The sequence below is a fragment of the Malaya genurostris genome, chromosome 2 (genome assembly GCF_030247185.1).
Source record: "Malaya genurostris strain Urasoe2022 chromosome 2, Malgen_1.1, whole genome shotgun sequence".
In the NCBI taxonomy this organism is placed as follows: Eukaryota; Metazoa; Arthropoda; class Insecta; order Diptera; family Culicidae; genus Malaya; species Malaya genurostris.
Window position 1 is genome coordinate 339,999,804 of NC_080571.1, and position 17,765 is coordinate 340,017,568.

Here is a 17,765-nt window from a genome sequence, read left to right on the forward strand (position 1 = left end):
ACGATCTTTCATTATAATTTTTGTCACTTCACTCACATTTTCCGGTGTAACGGCTTTCACAGGTCTACCCGAGCGTTCCGCGTCATTTGTGTCGGTACGACCACGTTTAAACTCGGCGAACCACCGACAAATCGTTGTTTTTGGTGGTCAAGAGTCCGGATAACATTTTTCAATCCATTGTTCGCTTGCACGGTGTTTTTACCCATTAAAAAACAATGTTTTATCAAAACACGACTTTACACCAACCTCGATAACTCAGCTGTTTCTGGTCGGATCGACTTAAAATTTTGACCCGTTTCAAGCAAAGGTTAGTACTCTAGAAAGACGTGGTTACTGGTTCACTACGAGCGCCATCTCTGCTTTAGTCTCGGGACTTATTGATCCATGTGTTATCATAAATCATTATAATGATTTTTTCTTCAATAATCATTAAAATTGATAAGTAGTTTCGATTTTCTACATCTAATCTAATGTTACTGCGCTACGAAGTGTGCAGAGGTCCATTAGTTATCAATGAAACTACAGAAATTTTACATACAAATTTATGTAAGCTTGAAAAACAAGCTTGGGAATTTCAGGGACACATACCTACAACACGTAACCATTGCCTGAGTTCAGTTCCGGCTGTTAGAAGTCCACGACTTGGCAATCTCTCCGGCAACTTTGCCTTTGTAAGCAGTAACTCTGAGATGAGAACATCTTTACTAATTTCGTCTCTAATGTACGTATTTCTTGCTGAGTGAGTTCCGCGCTTGTTGTACACTGAGTCCTTAGACCCTCTAAGCGGTCTGCGGATATGTCTATCATCAATGTTCAAGTTTGAATCACTGTTTTCCTCAGCTATTGTGCAAATGAAAATTACCAAAATGTTAGATTTCACCAGTTCGCAGCAATTTTCATGAAAAAACACTAAACCATCAAACAATATTTAAACGCACAGTTGGTTCCATTGACATTTATTTATTTTCAGTGAAATTCCAAAATCATATATTCTCATGAATCAAATGTTGATACACATTGTTTTGCTGGTTCCACTAAATTAAATTGAAGAGTAAAAATCAATATTTTCTTCAAGGATAGAAGAGATGCCAGGTAAAACTTTCAAATTTTACCAGACAGGGTTGTAAAATCCTGTAAATCCGAAAAACAAAATGTCTGCGGGCTTCAATTCCTCTACAAAGTATGATACACAAAACTGGATTGCGAGCAAAACAAAACATCGCGGCAATTTCAAAAATATGTAAATTTTGACGAAAGTCTGCGAAAAACTCCATTTTCAAAAGTCTGCCCTTCCCGTAAGGCACATACTGAGAGAGGATAATAAGTTATTTTTACACCGCAGATGAGTTCTATTAACTCATCTTCAGGTTAAATGCGGTTTGTTTAATCAAGAAAAATCAGTACATTTTACAGTACGCATTTTTCTTAAAATAGTGAATAAAAATCTAAAGCAAATAAATTTGATTAGCATCTTACGAGGAAAACAGACTGAAAAAATGACGAATACAACTATTTATTGAAAACCACGAAGAAGCCACCACAGAGACGGGACTCAAACACGTAGTTAGCTCCTATCCTGGTAAATTGTTTTGAAAATTAAACCATCCTGCATGTGAAACACACGAAGAAACAGTCTAATTGAACAAAGGAACGAAGCATGTTCAGCTGTGCTCGGGCACCACGGCGATAATTTGAAGTCATTTCTCTATTGCAACCCCTCCTTCTGTTGTTTCAGCGTTCAATTAGTGTCGGCTTGTTTTTGTGTGATTCACATTCACAATTTCCCCGGATAGGAGCTAACTACGGGTTCGAGTCCCGTCTCTGCGGTAGCTTTTCTGCGGTTTTCATCACACAGTTGTATTCGCGTATCATTTATGCGATCAGATCTGTTTTACTCGTTAGATACTGATCACATATAAAACTAGTTCAATACGACTCCATGCCTTAACAAGACAAATCGTTAAAAGCAAATAATTATCAAACGATTTATTTTCATAATCTAATTTAAAATCCTTTTTAGGGCAAGTTTGACAAAAACTAAAAACTGCACGAATTATTCATCAAACAAATTTTGAGAAGCGTATGATTCTTCTTGGTTGAGACATTTTTCTTTTTTTTATCATCAAAATTTCGCAAAATTGTTGTAACGCGCTCTGAACACGAATGATTAATGAAAAAAATGTTGTTTGCATGTACTTACATTCACATTCGCTACGTGTTGTCACTGTCCTTTCTGACGCTTCGTTCTACCACAAATCAAAATCCAATGCAATTTTAAATTTTGTAATAATATTTAGTGTGAAAAATACAGTACATTTCAGTATAACAGTACAGTACAAATTACAATACAGTACATTTGAGGGTAAAAAACAGTACACAGTATTTGGATTGAATATACAGTACAATACTGTAAAATACAGTACGGATACGAGCGTTAAGCATGTATCGTTTTTGACATTGCTTCAACATATTTTAGTATCAATTTACCTTACAACATTGTTCTATGTTCTGTTCTCAAAACATCGATTCTGTTTATTTAGAGGTTTAAGTGAAAACCAATTTATTTTGTACTAAGGGCACATAACCGACTTAACATACACTTCTGTTGTTCAAAATTTCGAATTATTCTCCTTTCATCTACATCGATGCAGACTCGTAGACACGTAGAAACCACCCAGTTTGTAACGAATCTACCTTTCTCGTGGAATCAACTGAAACCAAAAACCATTCTTCGCATTGAGACCAATCGATCGGTTGTCAAGCTTTATCGGTACATCGGTCCGGGGAGAAATGTTCACATCGAAGTAGGCTAGCAAATAGTACAAGAAACACTTTGCCTGCGCCAGTGCCAACCTGGATCCAATGCAGTTTCGAGGTCCACTCCCGAACGGCAGGAACGCACTCGGGTTGAGCTTGGGACGATTCTCCTCTGAGAACCGCTCCGGATCAAACCGCATCGGATCCGGATAGTATTTTGGATCCCGGTGGATGGCATTAATGGAAAATGATATTATTTCCCCTTTCTGAACTACCGCACTAGTTCCATCGTAATTTTCCATTATGTAGGTCTTCGTGCATTTACGGTTCAACACCCCAAATGGAGGCCACTTTCGCAGGGTCTCTGAAACTACCATATCCAAATATTTCATCTTCTGTATCGATTCGTAGGTTAGCTTTTGATTGCCTGACTCTTCCCGAACCCGATCTATTTCTGTACGTAATCTATCCTGAACTTCGGTGTTTAGAGACAATTCGTACACAACGAAACAAAGCAAATTGGTTGTGGTTTCAATCCCTCCAAAGAAAAATGAAGCAGCTGCAGCTGTTATGTCCATGTCTGTCCATTGGAGGGCTCCTTCGTCGGTGGTTTTAAAATGTTCCTCGACAGTGGAATATCCTGCGCTGTTAAACTTTTCATCCGAAATTTCCGCCTTCAACTCATTCTTTCTAGCCAACGTCAGCAGATGTATGAAATCCGGTCGAACGATGTTGTTCATTTCACGATTCTTAATTGACGCAGCTACAGTTTGCTCATAGAAGTCGATTACTTTTTGTGGTATAATTTGAAGTCCCAGTAATGGCAGCAGTTTGAGCGGAAACAATGACATTAGGAATACCTTCAATCCCTGGAGTCCGCTGGTCGTTCCCAGACATTTGCCACTCACAAAAAACTCATTTTCTGGATCGTGAACGGAATCGATTTCCACACCGAAAGAAATCGATGTCATAACATCGTTGCCTAATCTACAAAAGAGCACACAAAAAACTTCGACCATCGCGTTAATGCGTTGATTAAAAAAAATACAAACCTTTGAAACAAATCCTTCATCTCTCGTTCGAGCGTACCTCCGGCGGCATCCTCCACGAGCCGCTGCATCGCCGCATCTGCGTAATTGGACAACAAGACAAACATATTTTTCATTTTACTACCGGTGAATGCCGGACTGAGACCCGTTCGGCCATGCTTCCAGCGAGATCCGTTCGTGAAGACCAACGCCCGCCCCAGAAGGGGATCCATTTCAGGCGTAATGTTGTTGGCTCGGTCCATGAAGTGATCGAAATCTTTGATGGTAATTTGCTTCACCAGTTCCGGATCATGGATCAAATAGGACGGCAAATAAAGCGTGAACAATCCGGAGAATCTCGAATCCGGAAACATGTGATATCCTTTGGAAACCGTGTCGATGATGTTCATTTTGCCGGTGACGAAAGACCACAGCCCTCCAACTAGTGGAATTGGTTTCACAAATGGAACATTCTGTTTCTCAAAGAAATCGAACGTCGATGTGCTCCATCGGTAGACGAAGAGACCGACGATGACAAAAAACACGATCAGCAGCACCATGTCCATAAGCTGTGCTCACAAGTTCACGGTCAAATCAACACTGAGGAATGAATCAACACAAACACCGCTTGATATATTGTATTGATGTTTATCACACCTAATGAATATTTCGTAAGACTCCAAGCAAATACAGTCCAACCTACAACGTGATGCCACTATCGCACTCGTCTGCTATTTACGGTAGGCAGCTTGTGCTTGACTACATTTCACCATGCCGTCCTGATATTGACATCGGTTTGAGTAATCTGCGCCAAGCCTACACTTCGTCATTTTTTATCCACAGCTCTTAGTTGTATTGAAAAATAATAGTTTCCCAAATATACTGTTGGACCAATCAAACATTCAGTCCTTAATTTACCATTCTCATCAATATAACGTTTAACTTCATTTCGTTCAATAAATAATTTTGCGTGCAGTGTTACGAAACAATTTATTCTTGGGAGCATTCACAATTCAGCCAAAAAAAAACCCTTTCTAAGCCATCCAATCGTGGTAGGCGGCGTGAAAGACAATAACCCATCACGCTATTCTTGCACATTCGGTTTGGGTACTTTTGAATGCAACCGATATATCCTCCGATCAGTGCAAAAATTTAATTAGAAAATGAAAAAATTTTTCTGTTGGATGCATTCATTCAAATATCATAAATTCAAATAATAGAACAAAAAAAAATAGAAAATAGAAAAACTTCGTACTTCGTGTTCAGTAATGACAAATAAAAAGTTTCAATATCAAACGACGTTTCCATTCAACATTAGGAATCATTTATTGGTCATTTATTCCTGTAGGAGAAGTGTATCTCCACCCTACGAGAAAATTCATTCATAAAATAATTCCCAATACATGCTAAGAAAAAACTGCCCCTGGCGATTCAGAAGAGTGTTAAACTAATTACCATTTTTCAAATCAGAATGCTATCAACAATGTGGTAGAATTTGCATTGCGCGGTGACGTCGGATCCTGTCGGAATGCGTACTGATAGCACAGAGAACAGAAATCCAAGTAGAGATCACAATGTGGGTAAGAAATTGAAAGGTTTTTTTGAGAACGTTTGTTTGGACTTCGATGTCTGTTTTCAGTGCTGCTATAAAGACTGTCCCAGAAAGTATGGACGCAACCGAAAACCGCTGCCATTTCGCAATGGTTCAGAATCTGTCAATTTTTATGGCTGCGTCCTGTTGTTTACACTCTTCTCTAACCACTTGTGCAGTTGTTTATTCGTTTTCATTAGTTTGTTTCGAAATGCGAGGACTTTCAGCAGAACAACGTTGAAAAATTGTGTCTTCAAATGGTGCACAGAACGCGGACTGTCACTGAGGATAACACCTTTGAGGATAAACCGAAAACGGGTCGAACAAAAGGTCCTGCTAACCCTCAGTTGGATAAACGTATACTGAAGGCGTTCGAGCAAAAGAAGGAGGTATCAGTTCGGGATGTGGCCAAAAAGGTGGGCACTTCGAAGTCGAATGTTCTTCGTGCTAAAGAACGTTTGAATCTTTGAATAAGGAGCAGAATCAACCAAAACGTAGTCCGAAACAAGAAGCATCGATCAGGCCGAGGTTTCGAGAGCTGTGCAATACGATTCTTGCTGGAAATTTGAACTGCATAATCATGGACGACGAAACCTACGTGAAACTCGATTACAAATCCTTGCCGGGACCACAATATTATACGGTACGTGAAGGGCAAGTGTTAAACCAGTCCGAGACATCGGTTGAAGTCGAAAAATTTGGTAAGAAAGCTATAGTCTGGCAAGCAATTTGTAGCTGCGGTAAATTTTCGAAACCCTTCATCATCACTGCTTCAATGAACAGCGAAATATACATCAAGGAATATTTACAAAAACGACTTCTACCCATGATTCGAAGCCACAAGGATCCTGATGTCTTCTGGCCAGATCTTGCTTTTTGCCACTACTCGAAATCAACGGTAGAATGGTATACTACCAAAAATGTCACTTTCGTTCCAAAAGACATTAATCCACCAGATTGCCCACAACTTCAACCAATTGAGGAAGTTTTGGCATTAACGATGGCACATCTTAGCGAAACATGTCTCGGCAGCCGAAACCATTCAACAGTTCGAAAAAGACTGGAAAAAAGTGTCAAAACTTGTCGCCAAGAAGTCTGTAGGGAATTTAATGAGCAACGTTCGCAAGAAGGTGCGCCAGCTAGTCTACAATGGCTAAATAGCAAATGTTGAGAATAATATTCTGTTGTTGTAGTCTAATATTATCAGTATATCTAATAAAATTCGAATATCTAACACTTGTGAATTTTTTACAGCGAAATCAAAATGCGTCCATACTTTTTGGGACAGTCTTTAATTCTGCTGAATGCAAGAATCGGATAAGTGCAAATTAGTTTAGAAAACCCGTTTATGTATTGTGTTGTGAACAGTGCAGTGAAACTTCATTCACTCACTTCAATTGAAAACCGAATGTGAAACACACTGACAATTGCTCTACTGCAGTAAACTTCACACTCTGACACACACACACACACACACACAACGTTCGCTGATGTACCGAACCGGCAGCATTCAGTTCTTCAATCGATTGTCTTCAAACCAAACCTCAGGTTAACCACCGTCAGTTGATCTCTTGAAGTAACGAAATATCTCTTTCAATAGTGTGAGCGCGGCCTTCAAATGAGGTTCATGTAAACATTCGAATTGGTTCAAAATAATAGATGAAAGACAAACCAGATAGCTGAAATATCAATCACAGAATACACATAAATTAATGATTTCCTCCTTCAGTTTTCATTTTTAATACTTTACTCCATTCATAATTCTATTCATTCGAACTTGCTCACTACCAACAGCGAAGACAATGAAGCAGCTAGACTTGAAACTGAGCAAGCAAAACTTCAAATGACTAGGTACGATTATTCAACTGATGGTGAATTCTGGGAGCTTCATTTGAAAATGGCAGCAAGCGTCATATGAATTTGTATCGATATGCTGACGGTCAGTGGCCATAAATTTCATTTTCATCTAATATCATTCGATTGAAAAAGAAAAGTCTTACTTTTACTTTGTACAAGAATGGGTAGAACTTATTCGTTCAAATCTCCTGTTGTATTTAAAGCAGAAACACATTTTTTCTCTATTACATCAAAAATATGTTCAGCAATTTACAATGAAAATTTCAGTAGAATGAGATAAGCACAAATAGCTATAAATTGAAATTTTCTAAAATATTTGGTATGAACGAGTATTAAGGGCTGAGGACAGTACCGTAAAGTGGTAGGTTTTTTGCTATTTTCCCGTTCAAATTAAATTTTCTTGGAAACGGTGCAGAATATAGAAAAACCCACCTGACAATGTCTTCGAAATTTAGTTGAGAATATTCTGTGAAATTTTCAGAATGATTCATTGAGTTTAGCGGTCGTGTTGTATTTTTTTCTGACTGAAGAACTGCTGAAAATTGGAACACTTGTATCATAAATCTACCGTGACAAAGTCTAGATAATTTAGTTTAGATGCGATTAGTACATAAAAACATATATGCTATCGCGATAAAAATAAAGTCTTGTATTTTTCTGTGAAACAAAGTCAGTTTCAATGCATCCGCCATTTTTTTTTCGCTTTGGTTTCCTGATAGCATTCGGAAAAAGGAGAGAGAAATAAAATTGGCTCGACAAGGCTGCCAAACACACAGACATTCAATCTTTGTGAAAGTTGAATATTTTTTCATTGTTGATTGGAATCCATGTAATGTCCAACCCATACGATAAATTAATGTGATAATGAGAAGCATCAAAATAATGAAATGTATGCTGGCAACCCGGTACAGTTTGCTCATATACGAGAGAGTACAAGAGAAATACGATGCTCAAAGGGAATTGAGCGAGCCACGTGGTCGATTTAAAACTCAACACGTGACCCTCCGTCCTCAGACCTTAAGGTTAAATTTAGTGCTGATCTAAGTCGCGTAAAATGAATTAAACGAATCATCGCACAAAGCGTAGCGTGCAAACCCGACACATAAAGCAAAGTCCTGGCATTACATTCCTTTTGTGGAATTTGGCCTTTCTGTTTCAACAGACTTCGCAGCCGATTCTTAGTGTACAGAATCATTGCATGGCTAGTACTATGGATCATACTGACACTAACAATCCTTCCAGGTCGGGGCTCGAACATACGACCCGACACATACTACTTACTTTAATGGTACAAATCCCGTCTCCGTAACATGACCGAACGACTTGTAGATTTCCAGGATACTCGATCTTGAGCCGCCGTCCTCCAGTCGCTCTGTACTCCCGCTGCGTGCGCATCTTCTTTGAGTTCGCGTTCAAGGTCTATCCCACAGTCGACTACCTCTCCCAGGTTCTTTGATGAACATCCAGTATTCTTGCTACATGTCACGCCCACTGTAGACTGCCGTGTTTTATAAGCTGTACATTACATCTCTCGAACCGGAAATGTTGGCCATAACCCTTCCAAATTTGATTGCGTCATCTTTAGAAAAAATCAACCGATGAAAAATGTGCGGTTGGTTGGTTACGTCACTTATACTATTATATCTTCAGAATCAAAAGTGACAGCCACTTGATCTTCGTACTTGATCAATGGGCCAAGAGTAGTTTTCGAACGAGCTTATTAAAATCGGTTCGGTCATTTCCGAAAAAAATGAGCGGTAAAAATCACTTTAAATTATCATTAATCGCATGAGGCTGCTGAATACTAGATCTGGATTCGGGATTGAATTTAAGTTGAATTCTGGAACTGAATTCTAAAATTGAACTCAGAACCTGAATTCCGGTTCTGAACTTAATTAAAACAGGTTTAGAATTGAGTTTCAAAATTCAGTTCTAGAATTTAGTTCCAGATTACTGGTTCAGAATTGGTAACTGAGACTCTGGAACTGAATCCTAATTCTGGATTCTGGAACTAAATCTTTGGAACTGGTTTCTTGACTAGATTTTTTAACTGAATTTAGTCCCTTAATTTATGTTCGGAATTCGAATCCAGAACTCTCTTTTAGAATTACAATATCATAAATCTGGAACGAAATTCAGGATATGAATTTAAGATCTGGAACTAAATGTTAGACATGAACTCCTAACCTAAATTTTAGAACTGATTTCTGAACCAGAATTTAATTCCATAATTCAGTTTCATAATTTCATTCCTTAATTCATTTTAAGAATTCCTTTCCAGAATTCAAGTGCAGAATTCAGAACTGTTACATGCTGGAACTAAATTCGGAACTTGTATTCTGGAACTAGAATTTGGAACTGAATTCAGTTTCCTTATTCAAGTTCGGAGTTCAACTTCAGAATTAAGTTCTAGAACTAAACTCGTATTCTGCACTGTGAAATTGAGTTCAGCTCCAGAATTTTTACCGGTTCGGATAGTAAATGGTAAACGACATTTACCTTTACTTTTTGACATATCAGAGACTCGGATGATTCGCATCACTGAGATGTCTAAATTCGACTCCTCTGGTAGAAGACCCCACACAATTTGGATCATTTTGTCCCTAAAAACATGGGACGGTCACTTTTAACTTTTTTTTTTTTTGATAATATATCGTCTGTATAAGATCTAATTTTTGAAAATCGAAGCATTGACAAAGATGTTCACTGGTTTATTAAAATATTCTTTCTCGCTCTACCACTACCAATATTTTGTAGTAATCTATTGCCATGATGGACTTTCAGTTTCATTAAAATTTCAGTGAAAATTTTTTTTAAATTCTGAGAAAAGCAAGAAGTACATTTTACCTCGAGGGTCGTTTAATCCCATCTTCCCCCAATTTTCATATTCTTTCTTCTCTCACAATCTCTAGTTAGTTTGATATCGTTAAAAGACCGAAAAATAAAAATTACCAGAAGTCATAAATAAAAAAGAAGGAAGTATTTATAACTAATTTCATGAATTGTTCATGTTCAAGATTGCTTACTTCTTGAGCTCAGTTCCAGTTCCTGAATCCTGGCTCAGAGCCCGAGTAGAAGTGATTTACAAACCAATAGCAAATTTTATTATTAGAACTAAACAACTAAAAGGTAGAAACTAACATTATTTAGTTCGAAATAAAAGTTAAAATATCAAAAATCATAACAAAGTCTGCATAAGAGAAACGCAACGTTTGTCCCGTGTTACTTAATTGTATGGTAGAATAAGTTTGTCGTCAATAGGTCTCCTGTATAGATAAACATTTACAATTCTGAATGCAAATCAGTACAATCAACGAATACGAACGATTATCGATTTCGGAAGTGTGATTGCTACATGCCAGTTTTATTCGTATTCACGTCATCCAGTTATGTCTGTGACATTACCCACCCGGTATTTTTTTTGCTTTCGTTTCCACTTGACTCACTTACATGTTGGCTGCATTGAATTACTACAACTATGCATTAAAGATGATCGGATAAGCATTTTTTCAAACCCGAAACCGATCGGTAAGCTTCGAATGTTCGAAATTCTTTCAATCCAAAATCTATTTTGTGTGGTGGACAAAATTCAACTGTCAACTAGTATTTCATAACAATACGTTTTTTTAGTTTTCGTTAAAAGGTAGAACCGTCTTGAGCTAGTTTTGAATTTTATCGGTATCTAACGGGGAAGACAGATTGGAAAAATGACATGTGAATTCAACCTTTTTATATTCTGCTTTGCCACCGACACTGACTTGAGATTTTGTTTTTGTTCATTTTGCTGCCTATGTGATAATAGGAAAAGGTTACATTCACATGTCATTTTTCCAATCTGTTTTTCCCCGTTAGATACTGATCAATTTTGGTATATTATAGATCAACAAATGAACAAAAAGCCACTCAAAATTAAGTAGCGCTTACTGCTGGAATTTCTGGAATCAAATTTTTTATCCGTTTCGTTCAATTAACTAATTTAAGATAAAGTGGTAAGGCACGTGCTTAAAAATATTTAAAGATGAATTATATTTACTCTACAGTTTAGTCGTATTGACTCAATTTCAGTTTGATACGGTTAACTTAATTTTAGCATATCGAACGAAACTCTCGCTATTGGGTGGTTTTGCTTTTTGTATTTTGACAACAATTGAAGGAGCGAATGAATGAAAACTCAAAATTAAGTAAAAAGAAGTCAAATAATAGGTAGTTTTTATTTTCCGTGTACATCTACTGAACTACACTGTAAATGAGATTTAAATTTTGTGTGTTTAAACTCGTAGAAACTGCAGCTACCGACAACGAGTGACATGACTCTGAATAGTCGATCGTTCGAATGTTGCCAAAAACTGACTAGACTAGACAGTCTCGAGAACATGAGGACCGAACCACAGTTTGGCTTTCTAGATCATACTCATGTTTTTCACCCTTTTCATCACGACTCTAAACGCACTATTACAAGGCCGAAGAAACGATTTCCAAATCTAGTAGGCTGTTTAAATTCTTCTAACCAGTTTATGCGTTGGATGGTTTTTGACTAATGTCGTGTTCGCTTGAGACTTTTCACACAACTGTGTTGGGTTCGCACTTAGCAACGGGGGTTTGAGCAAACCTGATATAAAAATCAGGTTCGAAACTGACTCGATTTTCAGTTCAACAACGTTGAACCTAGGTTCGAAACTAGCTTCAAACAAACGGTTTGACAACAGTTAGGGTGGAAACAGGGTTTGGTTTGGCATCAAGCGAAAACGACATAAGTGTAAAACAGTCTCACCAGGAGAGTTTTATCAAACATAATTCAGCTTAGACTACTATGGCCAGTTCCGAGGCTTCCGGAACCCTGCATAGAGTGATCGTGTGACCAATAGCGAACAGATCCGTGTGACAAGGAATCCTGTGGCATTGAGACTTCATCGTTCAAGGAGAATGCTATATGTGCCAAATTGCTCTCGATGGACCGGGTGACCAGAAAGTTTCGATGCTTTCGGTTACAAGTTTGAGCAAATGTGTCTGCATCGAATAAAGCTAACGCTTGTTTGGCAACCTTGTTGAGCCGATTTTATTTCTCTCTCATTTTTCGTTACGTTTTTTCTGCTCCAGTTACGAAACTGGATCAGAAAAAATGGCACGTGTATTGGCACTTTGTCGCAAAGCTGATTTACCTGTAGCGACACCTGCCAATGAAAAATGGAACCAAGAAAAGGAGGATTCTTTCGCAAATTTTCATATCAGCAGTAGTGATTTGCAGCATTTTCATCGTTTATTCAAGAGTACAAATAAATATCAGCAATAAAAATAAACTCGGAGTAGAAGAAAATCGATTTCAAAGTGATTACAACTACTTTTTACCTTTTTTTATAAATATAAAAAATAGGTATAGAATTCGCTCAAACTTTAGAAAAATTTTCCGAGGCCCGGAGGGCCGAATGTCATATACCAATCGATTCAGCTCGACGAACTGAACAAATGTCCGTGTGTGTGTGTGTATGTGTGTGTGTCTGTATGTGTGTTGTCAACTAAGAGGTCGAGATCTCCGAGATGGCTGGACCGATTTTGATCAAACTAGTCGCAAATGAAAGGTCTCCCCGTCACCCTGAACGCTATTGAATGGTTTTGAGATCGGATGTTTACTTTTTGAGTTATACGAAGTTTTATGTCAAAATTTTCAGTTTTTTGACAGTATCTGTCACAATTGACCTTGAAAACAGAATATATTTTCAGACTTTGATTCCGCACAGTAATACCTATCCAACAAGCCATAGATTGTCAAAATCCGTCCATTTTTAACGGAGATATCGAAATTTTTGTGTAAGCGACTTTTTCCCCTATTCCAGCAGTAGAAGTTTTGAGCGCTGTCTGGCAAAGAAATGCTTGGGAGCAACATAAAACACGATTTTTTGTACTGTTACATACATTTGTTTCTAAGTACATAAAAGACTGTGTACAGCATGATATTTTGCCTCGGACCGATTATAGCACGGTTCGTTTTTGGCAACATAATCGTTCGAATATAGCATATGTAAACCAGATGATAGCAGTATTTTCGAGTTGAAAGCAATTCCATAATTATATTGATTAAAACTACTTACAGCAATAAATGCTGGAAGAGCATAACAGTCATATACCATTTGAATCAGTTCGTCGAGATCAGCAAATGCGTGTGTGACAAATAATTTTACTCAATTTTTCTATATACTCAGATTCATATGAAAAGTCGTATGCTCCTAAACAAGGTTCCTGAATTATGTTTGGTTCCGACCTCTAGTTCCGGAACTACAGGATGACACGTGAAACGAAATTAAAACTGTGTAACTCATTTTTCTCGTAGATGGCTGAACCGATCTAAGATTCAAATGAAATCTAAAAATCATCTAAGATTCAAATGAAAAGTTTTAAGATTTTATAAAACATCTTGTTTTTCAGTCAGATCCAACTTCCAGTTTAGGAGATACAGGGTGATTAGTATAAAAATGGTTAGCAAATGTGGATAGTCGATAACCAAATAAACTTATTTCATTTTCGGTTGTATTCAGTTTTCGTTTCGGAAGGCACCCAAAAATTTTATTCGCACTACGATGCCTCAAAGTCTACATTGATTTTCAAACATTTTGGAACAAATGTAAACTATACAGCTACTAAGGTGAAGTTGTCTGACTTCGGTTACACCGAATTTCGAATTCCGGTTAAAGTATCGAATCGTTTCTCAAAGCTCAATTCAAATTCGATCCGATTTGCAGTTTCGACATTACAGAGTAATGAGTGATTAAAATCTCAAATTGCCACTTAAAACAACGGACATTAGAATAATGTCATGAAAACTGAAACCCCGAAGAATATTCATGCAAAAAACACATGCGGATTGATGAAAAAAAGGTATCATCTGCTAGGTGGATTAATTACGTTTTTTTAGTGTAAACTACGATTAAATATGGAAAATCTTCAGAGAGGTGTGAAATTGGGTAAGATTAGATTTTTTCAGATCAACATTTTTTTAAACAGAAACCAGTGTAATGTTGATTTCTCGAGTGCTAGAATGTATAGCGATCGAGTACTATTTATTTTGGATACTTTATTTGTTATTTCCAGGCATTTGAAAAATTCTATCAAACCAAGTTTAATGCTCCATTCTGAATAGATAGATTTCGCACAATGAACTAAGATCAACATTACCACCTCAGAGTAAAAACTTTTTCTTCAACTTCTACTATGATTTTTCAAATGAATTTGCCCGTTTTCATAAGAAATCTTTGAAAAGGAGGAGTAATTAGAAATTTTCCTACCGATTTGACAGCTCTTGCTGATAGTATCATCTCTAAGAGCAAATTCAGCAGCTGCAAGATTCATATGGGTGGTCTATAATGTAAATGAATCTGAAACAAACGTATCACCAGCAATCCGTTTTAGTTTTATTTATTCGACCAGTTCTACTGTCAAATTTAAAACTGGTATACACTGCCGTTCTATTTTTTCTATATTTGAAACACAGATAAAACGCTGCTGGGGCTGCCAGTTTATTTCGTTATAATTTCTAGATTTAAATTTTAAAACTGACATAAATTATGCATCTAGAACTAGAACACTCCTGAATATGCCCTAAACAAGCAGCGCCTTTACATTTAAGTATTGCGACAATATGCCAATAGAAATCGACTTACCTTCACTTCATTTTTATCGCGACTACATCTATGTTTTTATGCACTAATCGCATCTAAATTAAATTATCTAGACATTGACAGGATAGCTTTTAGATACATGCTTTTAAAGGTAAGATATTCAATGAATCAGTTGAAAGACGGCGTTTTCAGCTATGCAATTTTTCCTTCAGAAAAAAGACTTTCCCGACCGCTAAAGTCATTGAATCATTCTGAAATTTTCACAGAACAATCTAAACTAATTTTCTAAGAGATTGTCAGTTGGGTTTCTTGATATTCGTCACCGTTTCAGAGAAAATCAGATTTGAAGCGTGAAAATAGCCTTCTAAATCACCCTAAAACACACAGCCTCAGCCCTTAAACCTGGAAATAGAAGCTATTTTTGGTTTTCAAGATTTCGCTTCGTTTTTGGTGTCGTAACTCGACGTGTGGGTTTGAACTTATACTGTTATACTCAACACTCGTAACTCTGGAACAATAAATCAGAATCTATGAAAGATGACAGCGATCGATAAGGTAGAATGGACTTTCATTTGAACACAAGTTCGTGCTCAACTATCTATGATATCTCAATCTAGCGGTGAGAGAGTATTTTTTCAAATTTTTTCAGCGCTTAGAGAACAGCCAAATTTATTCGAACACACTGAACAACCTGTAACATTGGGACCGGAAATCGGATTCGAATAAAAGTTTTTAAAAAAAGTCATGTCCGGATAACCTATCAATACAATTGTTACGTCAATGTAACTTGCACTGAATAATGGCGTTTTCGTTTTTAATTTGCACTACACCGGTGCAGTGCTACACTGAAGCATGAATAAACGAACAAAAATGACGAAAACATAAACAGTAACCATTGACTACAATTAACGATTCCATTGCACAGAGCTACACCAAACTTTTGATGAGTGCTACACCAGTGGTATCGGTGCAGAAAAAGTGTAGCACTGGTGTAGTGCAATTGGTAAAAACGAACGGTTTAGGTGCAGCTTTCGCTACACCGGTGTAGTGCAATTTAAAAACGAAAACGACATAAGACTGATATGTGAGTGCTCTGCATATGGGATTAAGCTACAATGATTTATGAAAATTCTGATAGTTTAGTAGGGTTTGATGAAATCCATCATGGCAACTAAAAATCCACAAAGGGCTGATATGCGAGTGTTGGATATTCATTTTACTCTGAGTATTTAGTACACTCTTTTTAGAACTATGATTACAACTTGATCATAGCAGGCTATGAAATAATATGACAGCTCGCTCATAATTATCATAACAAGCCTTAAGAACAGACGGGGAAAGCAAAAACAGCGAGTATAGACAGTTCATTGTTTTGTTAAAAAAATTGGTTAGGACATTTCACTATTAAATAATGTTTTGTATTGCTTCCCTACAGAAAAATGGAAACCATCCAAAGTATCCCTGAACGACCTGTTCCGCGCGGTACAAATCGCGCTGGAGGCTGGCATGGCTGAACCACGAACTCAGCTGAACGGTGCCATCGTCATCATGGACATGGACAGCCTCTCGCTGTCGCAGATTATGCAGTTCAGGCCCCGTTTCGCGGCCATGGTAGTTGAGTGGATCCAGGAGTGCACTGCGCTGCGTCTGAAGGCGGTTCACATCGTCAACAATTCATATCTGTTCAACATGCTGTTCACCATCTTCAAGCCGTTCCTGTCGGATAAGCTGAAGAACAGGGTATAGAATCTGTGACAAAAAAAAAAAGCTAATAGCTAATAGCTTAACTGGCTCTGTTTGTTCGCTATTCTCGATTTGCTAGATTGTCTTCCATAACAGGGACTGGGCATCGCTCACCTCGTACGTCGATCCGGGTTGTTTGCGCCCCAACTACGGCGGTACTTTGGAGGCACCGGAATACGACAGACGGCTCATCGGGGATTTGCTGTCGCAGTATCACAAAGAGTACGAGGGTAAGTCGAGTCGTTTTTTGATATATTACCCGTAGGCGGAGCAGAACTCATTCACATGTCTCTTTTTACAGATGCCAACTCGTACGGATATCCCAAAGAAGTGTAACGAAATAAAGGTGAACAAAATGAACCATTCAATGTGATATACTAGTAATTTTAACAGGAGTGTGGAATTGAATTATTTAAAAAAGTAGCTAATATTGTATTGTAAAGGAATAAAGGTCAACTTTAATGTTTAACAATTTGATATCATTTCTGTTTTTTTTCCTATGAGGATGTAAACAGGTTTGTTGAGTATAAACATACCCATTGGATTATCAAATCCTCAACAAAAATAACTGCAACGCAAATTAGAAACATTTAGGTTCACCCGCCCAGAACATCACCGCGGAATAATTTGAATAGATAAGCAAAGTCAATGTCCGGAACTGGCGAAGAACAATTCCCTACAGAAAAAAAAACACCTAATTCCAGTCCATCATGTATTCCTACACCGGTGCCAAAAAGGCAAAGGTGTTTTGCGTCTATCGGACGCAACTCGTGAGCTCATCAAATGACTCTCGCGCATCTGCCCGTAGATTGAAAGAATGGTGCGCGGGGATCCAAACAGGAAAGAATGATGATGTGCAAGGAAGGAAGCCACGTGCTCGCAATAAACCGTTCGGAAAACTGTAACGCACCGAAAGTCCCGCAGAAACAGAAAGGTGTTGTTATCACACAGGAGGTACCAGCAGGTTTTTGACTGTCGGAAACAACTACGTTCTACAACGAGGAGAATCCTTTAGCCTCCGCCTCCGTTGGTTCTATTCGATTTATAATTATTTTAAACGCCACCGCGAACGGTTGTCCCGCACCGAAAGTCGTTCAATTTAATTTGTGGGGAAATATGCAGGAACTGTACGAGTGCTATTTCTACGATCAAAGCGGATTAGATTCCGGAGAATTGCAT

At 37.8% G+C, this 17,765-nt stretch overlaps 2 protein-coding genes across 2 annotated transcripts in view; one reads left to right on the forward strand and one right to left on the reverse strand.

Moving 5' to 3' along the window:
- LOC131431777 (clavesin-1-like) overlaps nt 1-17,063 on the forward strand; it is a 53,640-nt gene extending 36,577 nt beyond the window's left edge. Inside the window, exons 4-6 of the mRNA XM_058597656.1 lie at nt 16,279-16,583; nt 16,666-16,816; nt 16,888-17,063. Of these exons, the coding sequence (XP_058453639.1) occupies nt 16,279-16,583; nt 16,666-16,816; nt 16,888-16,922 (491 nt within the window). The 3' untranslated portion in view covers nt 16,923-17,063. The remainder of the gene's footprint in view (nt 1-16,278; nt 16,584-16,665; nt 16,817-16,887) is intronic.
- LOC131431776 (cytochrome P450 9e2-like) lies at nt 2,032-4,591 on the reverse strand. Its single transcript, XM_058597655.1, has 2 exons — nt 3,810-4,591; nt 2,032-3,744 (listed from the first exon to the last, which is right to left on the reverse strand). Exons 1-2 carry the CDS (start codon nt 4,349-4,351, stop codon nt 2,691-2,693), a joined length of 1,596 nt encoding a protein of 531 aa, XP_058453638.1. The 5' UTR covers nt 4,352-4,591; the 3' UTR covers nt 2,032-2,690.
- Nucleotides 17,064-17,765: the final 702 nt, after the last annotated feature.

Excerpts from the sequence above, each read along its gene's own strand:
- LOC131431776 (XM_058597655.1), bottom strand. The coding sequence starts at position 4,351 with ATGGACATGGTGCTGCTGATCGTGTTTTTTGTCATCGTCGGTCTCTTC. Across the intron at positions 3,745-3,809 it reads ATGAAGGATTTGTTTCAAAG|ATTAGGCAACGATGTTATGA; the intron begins GTTTGTATTTTT and ends GCTCTTTTGTAG.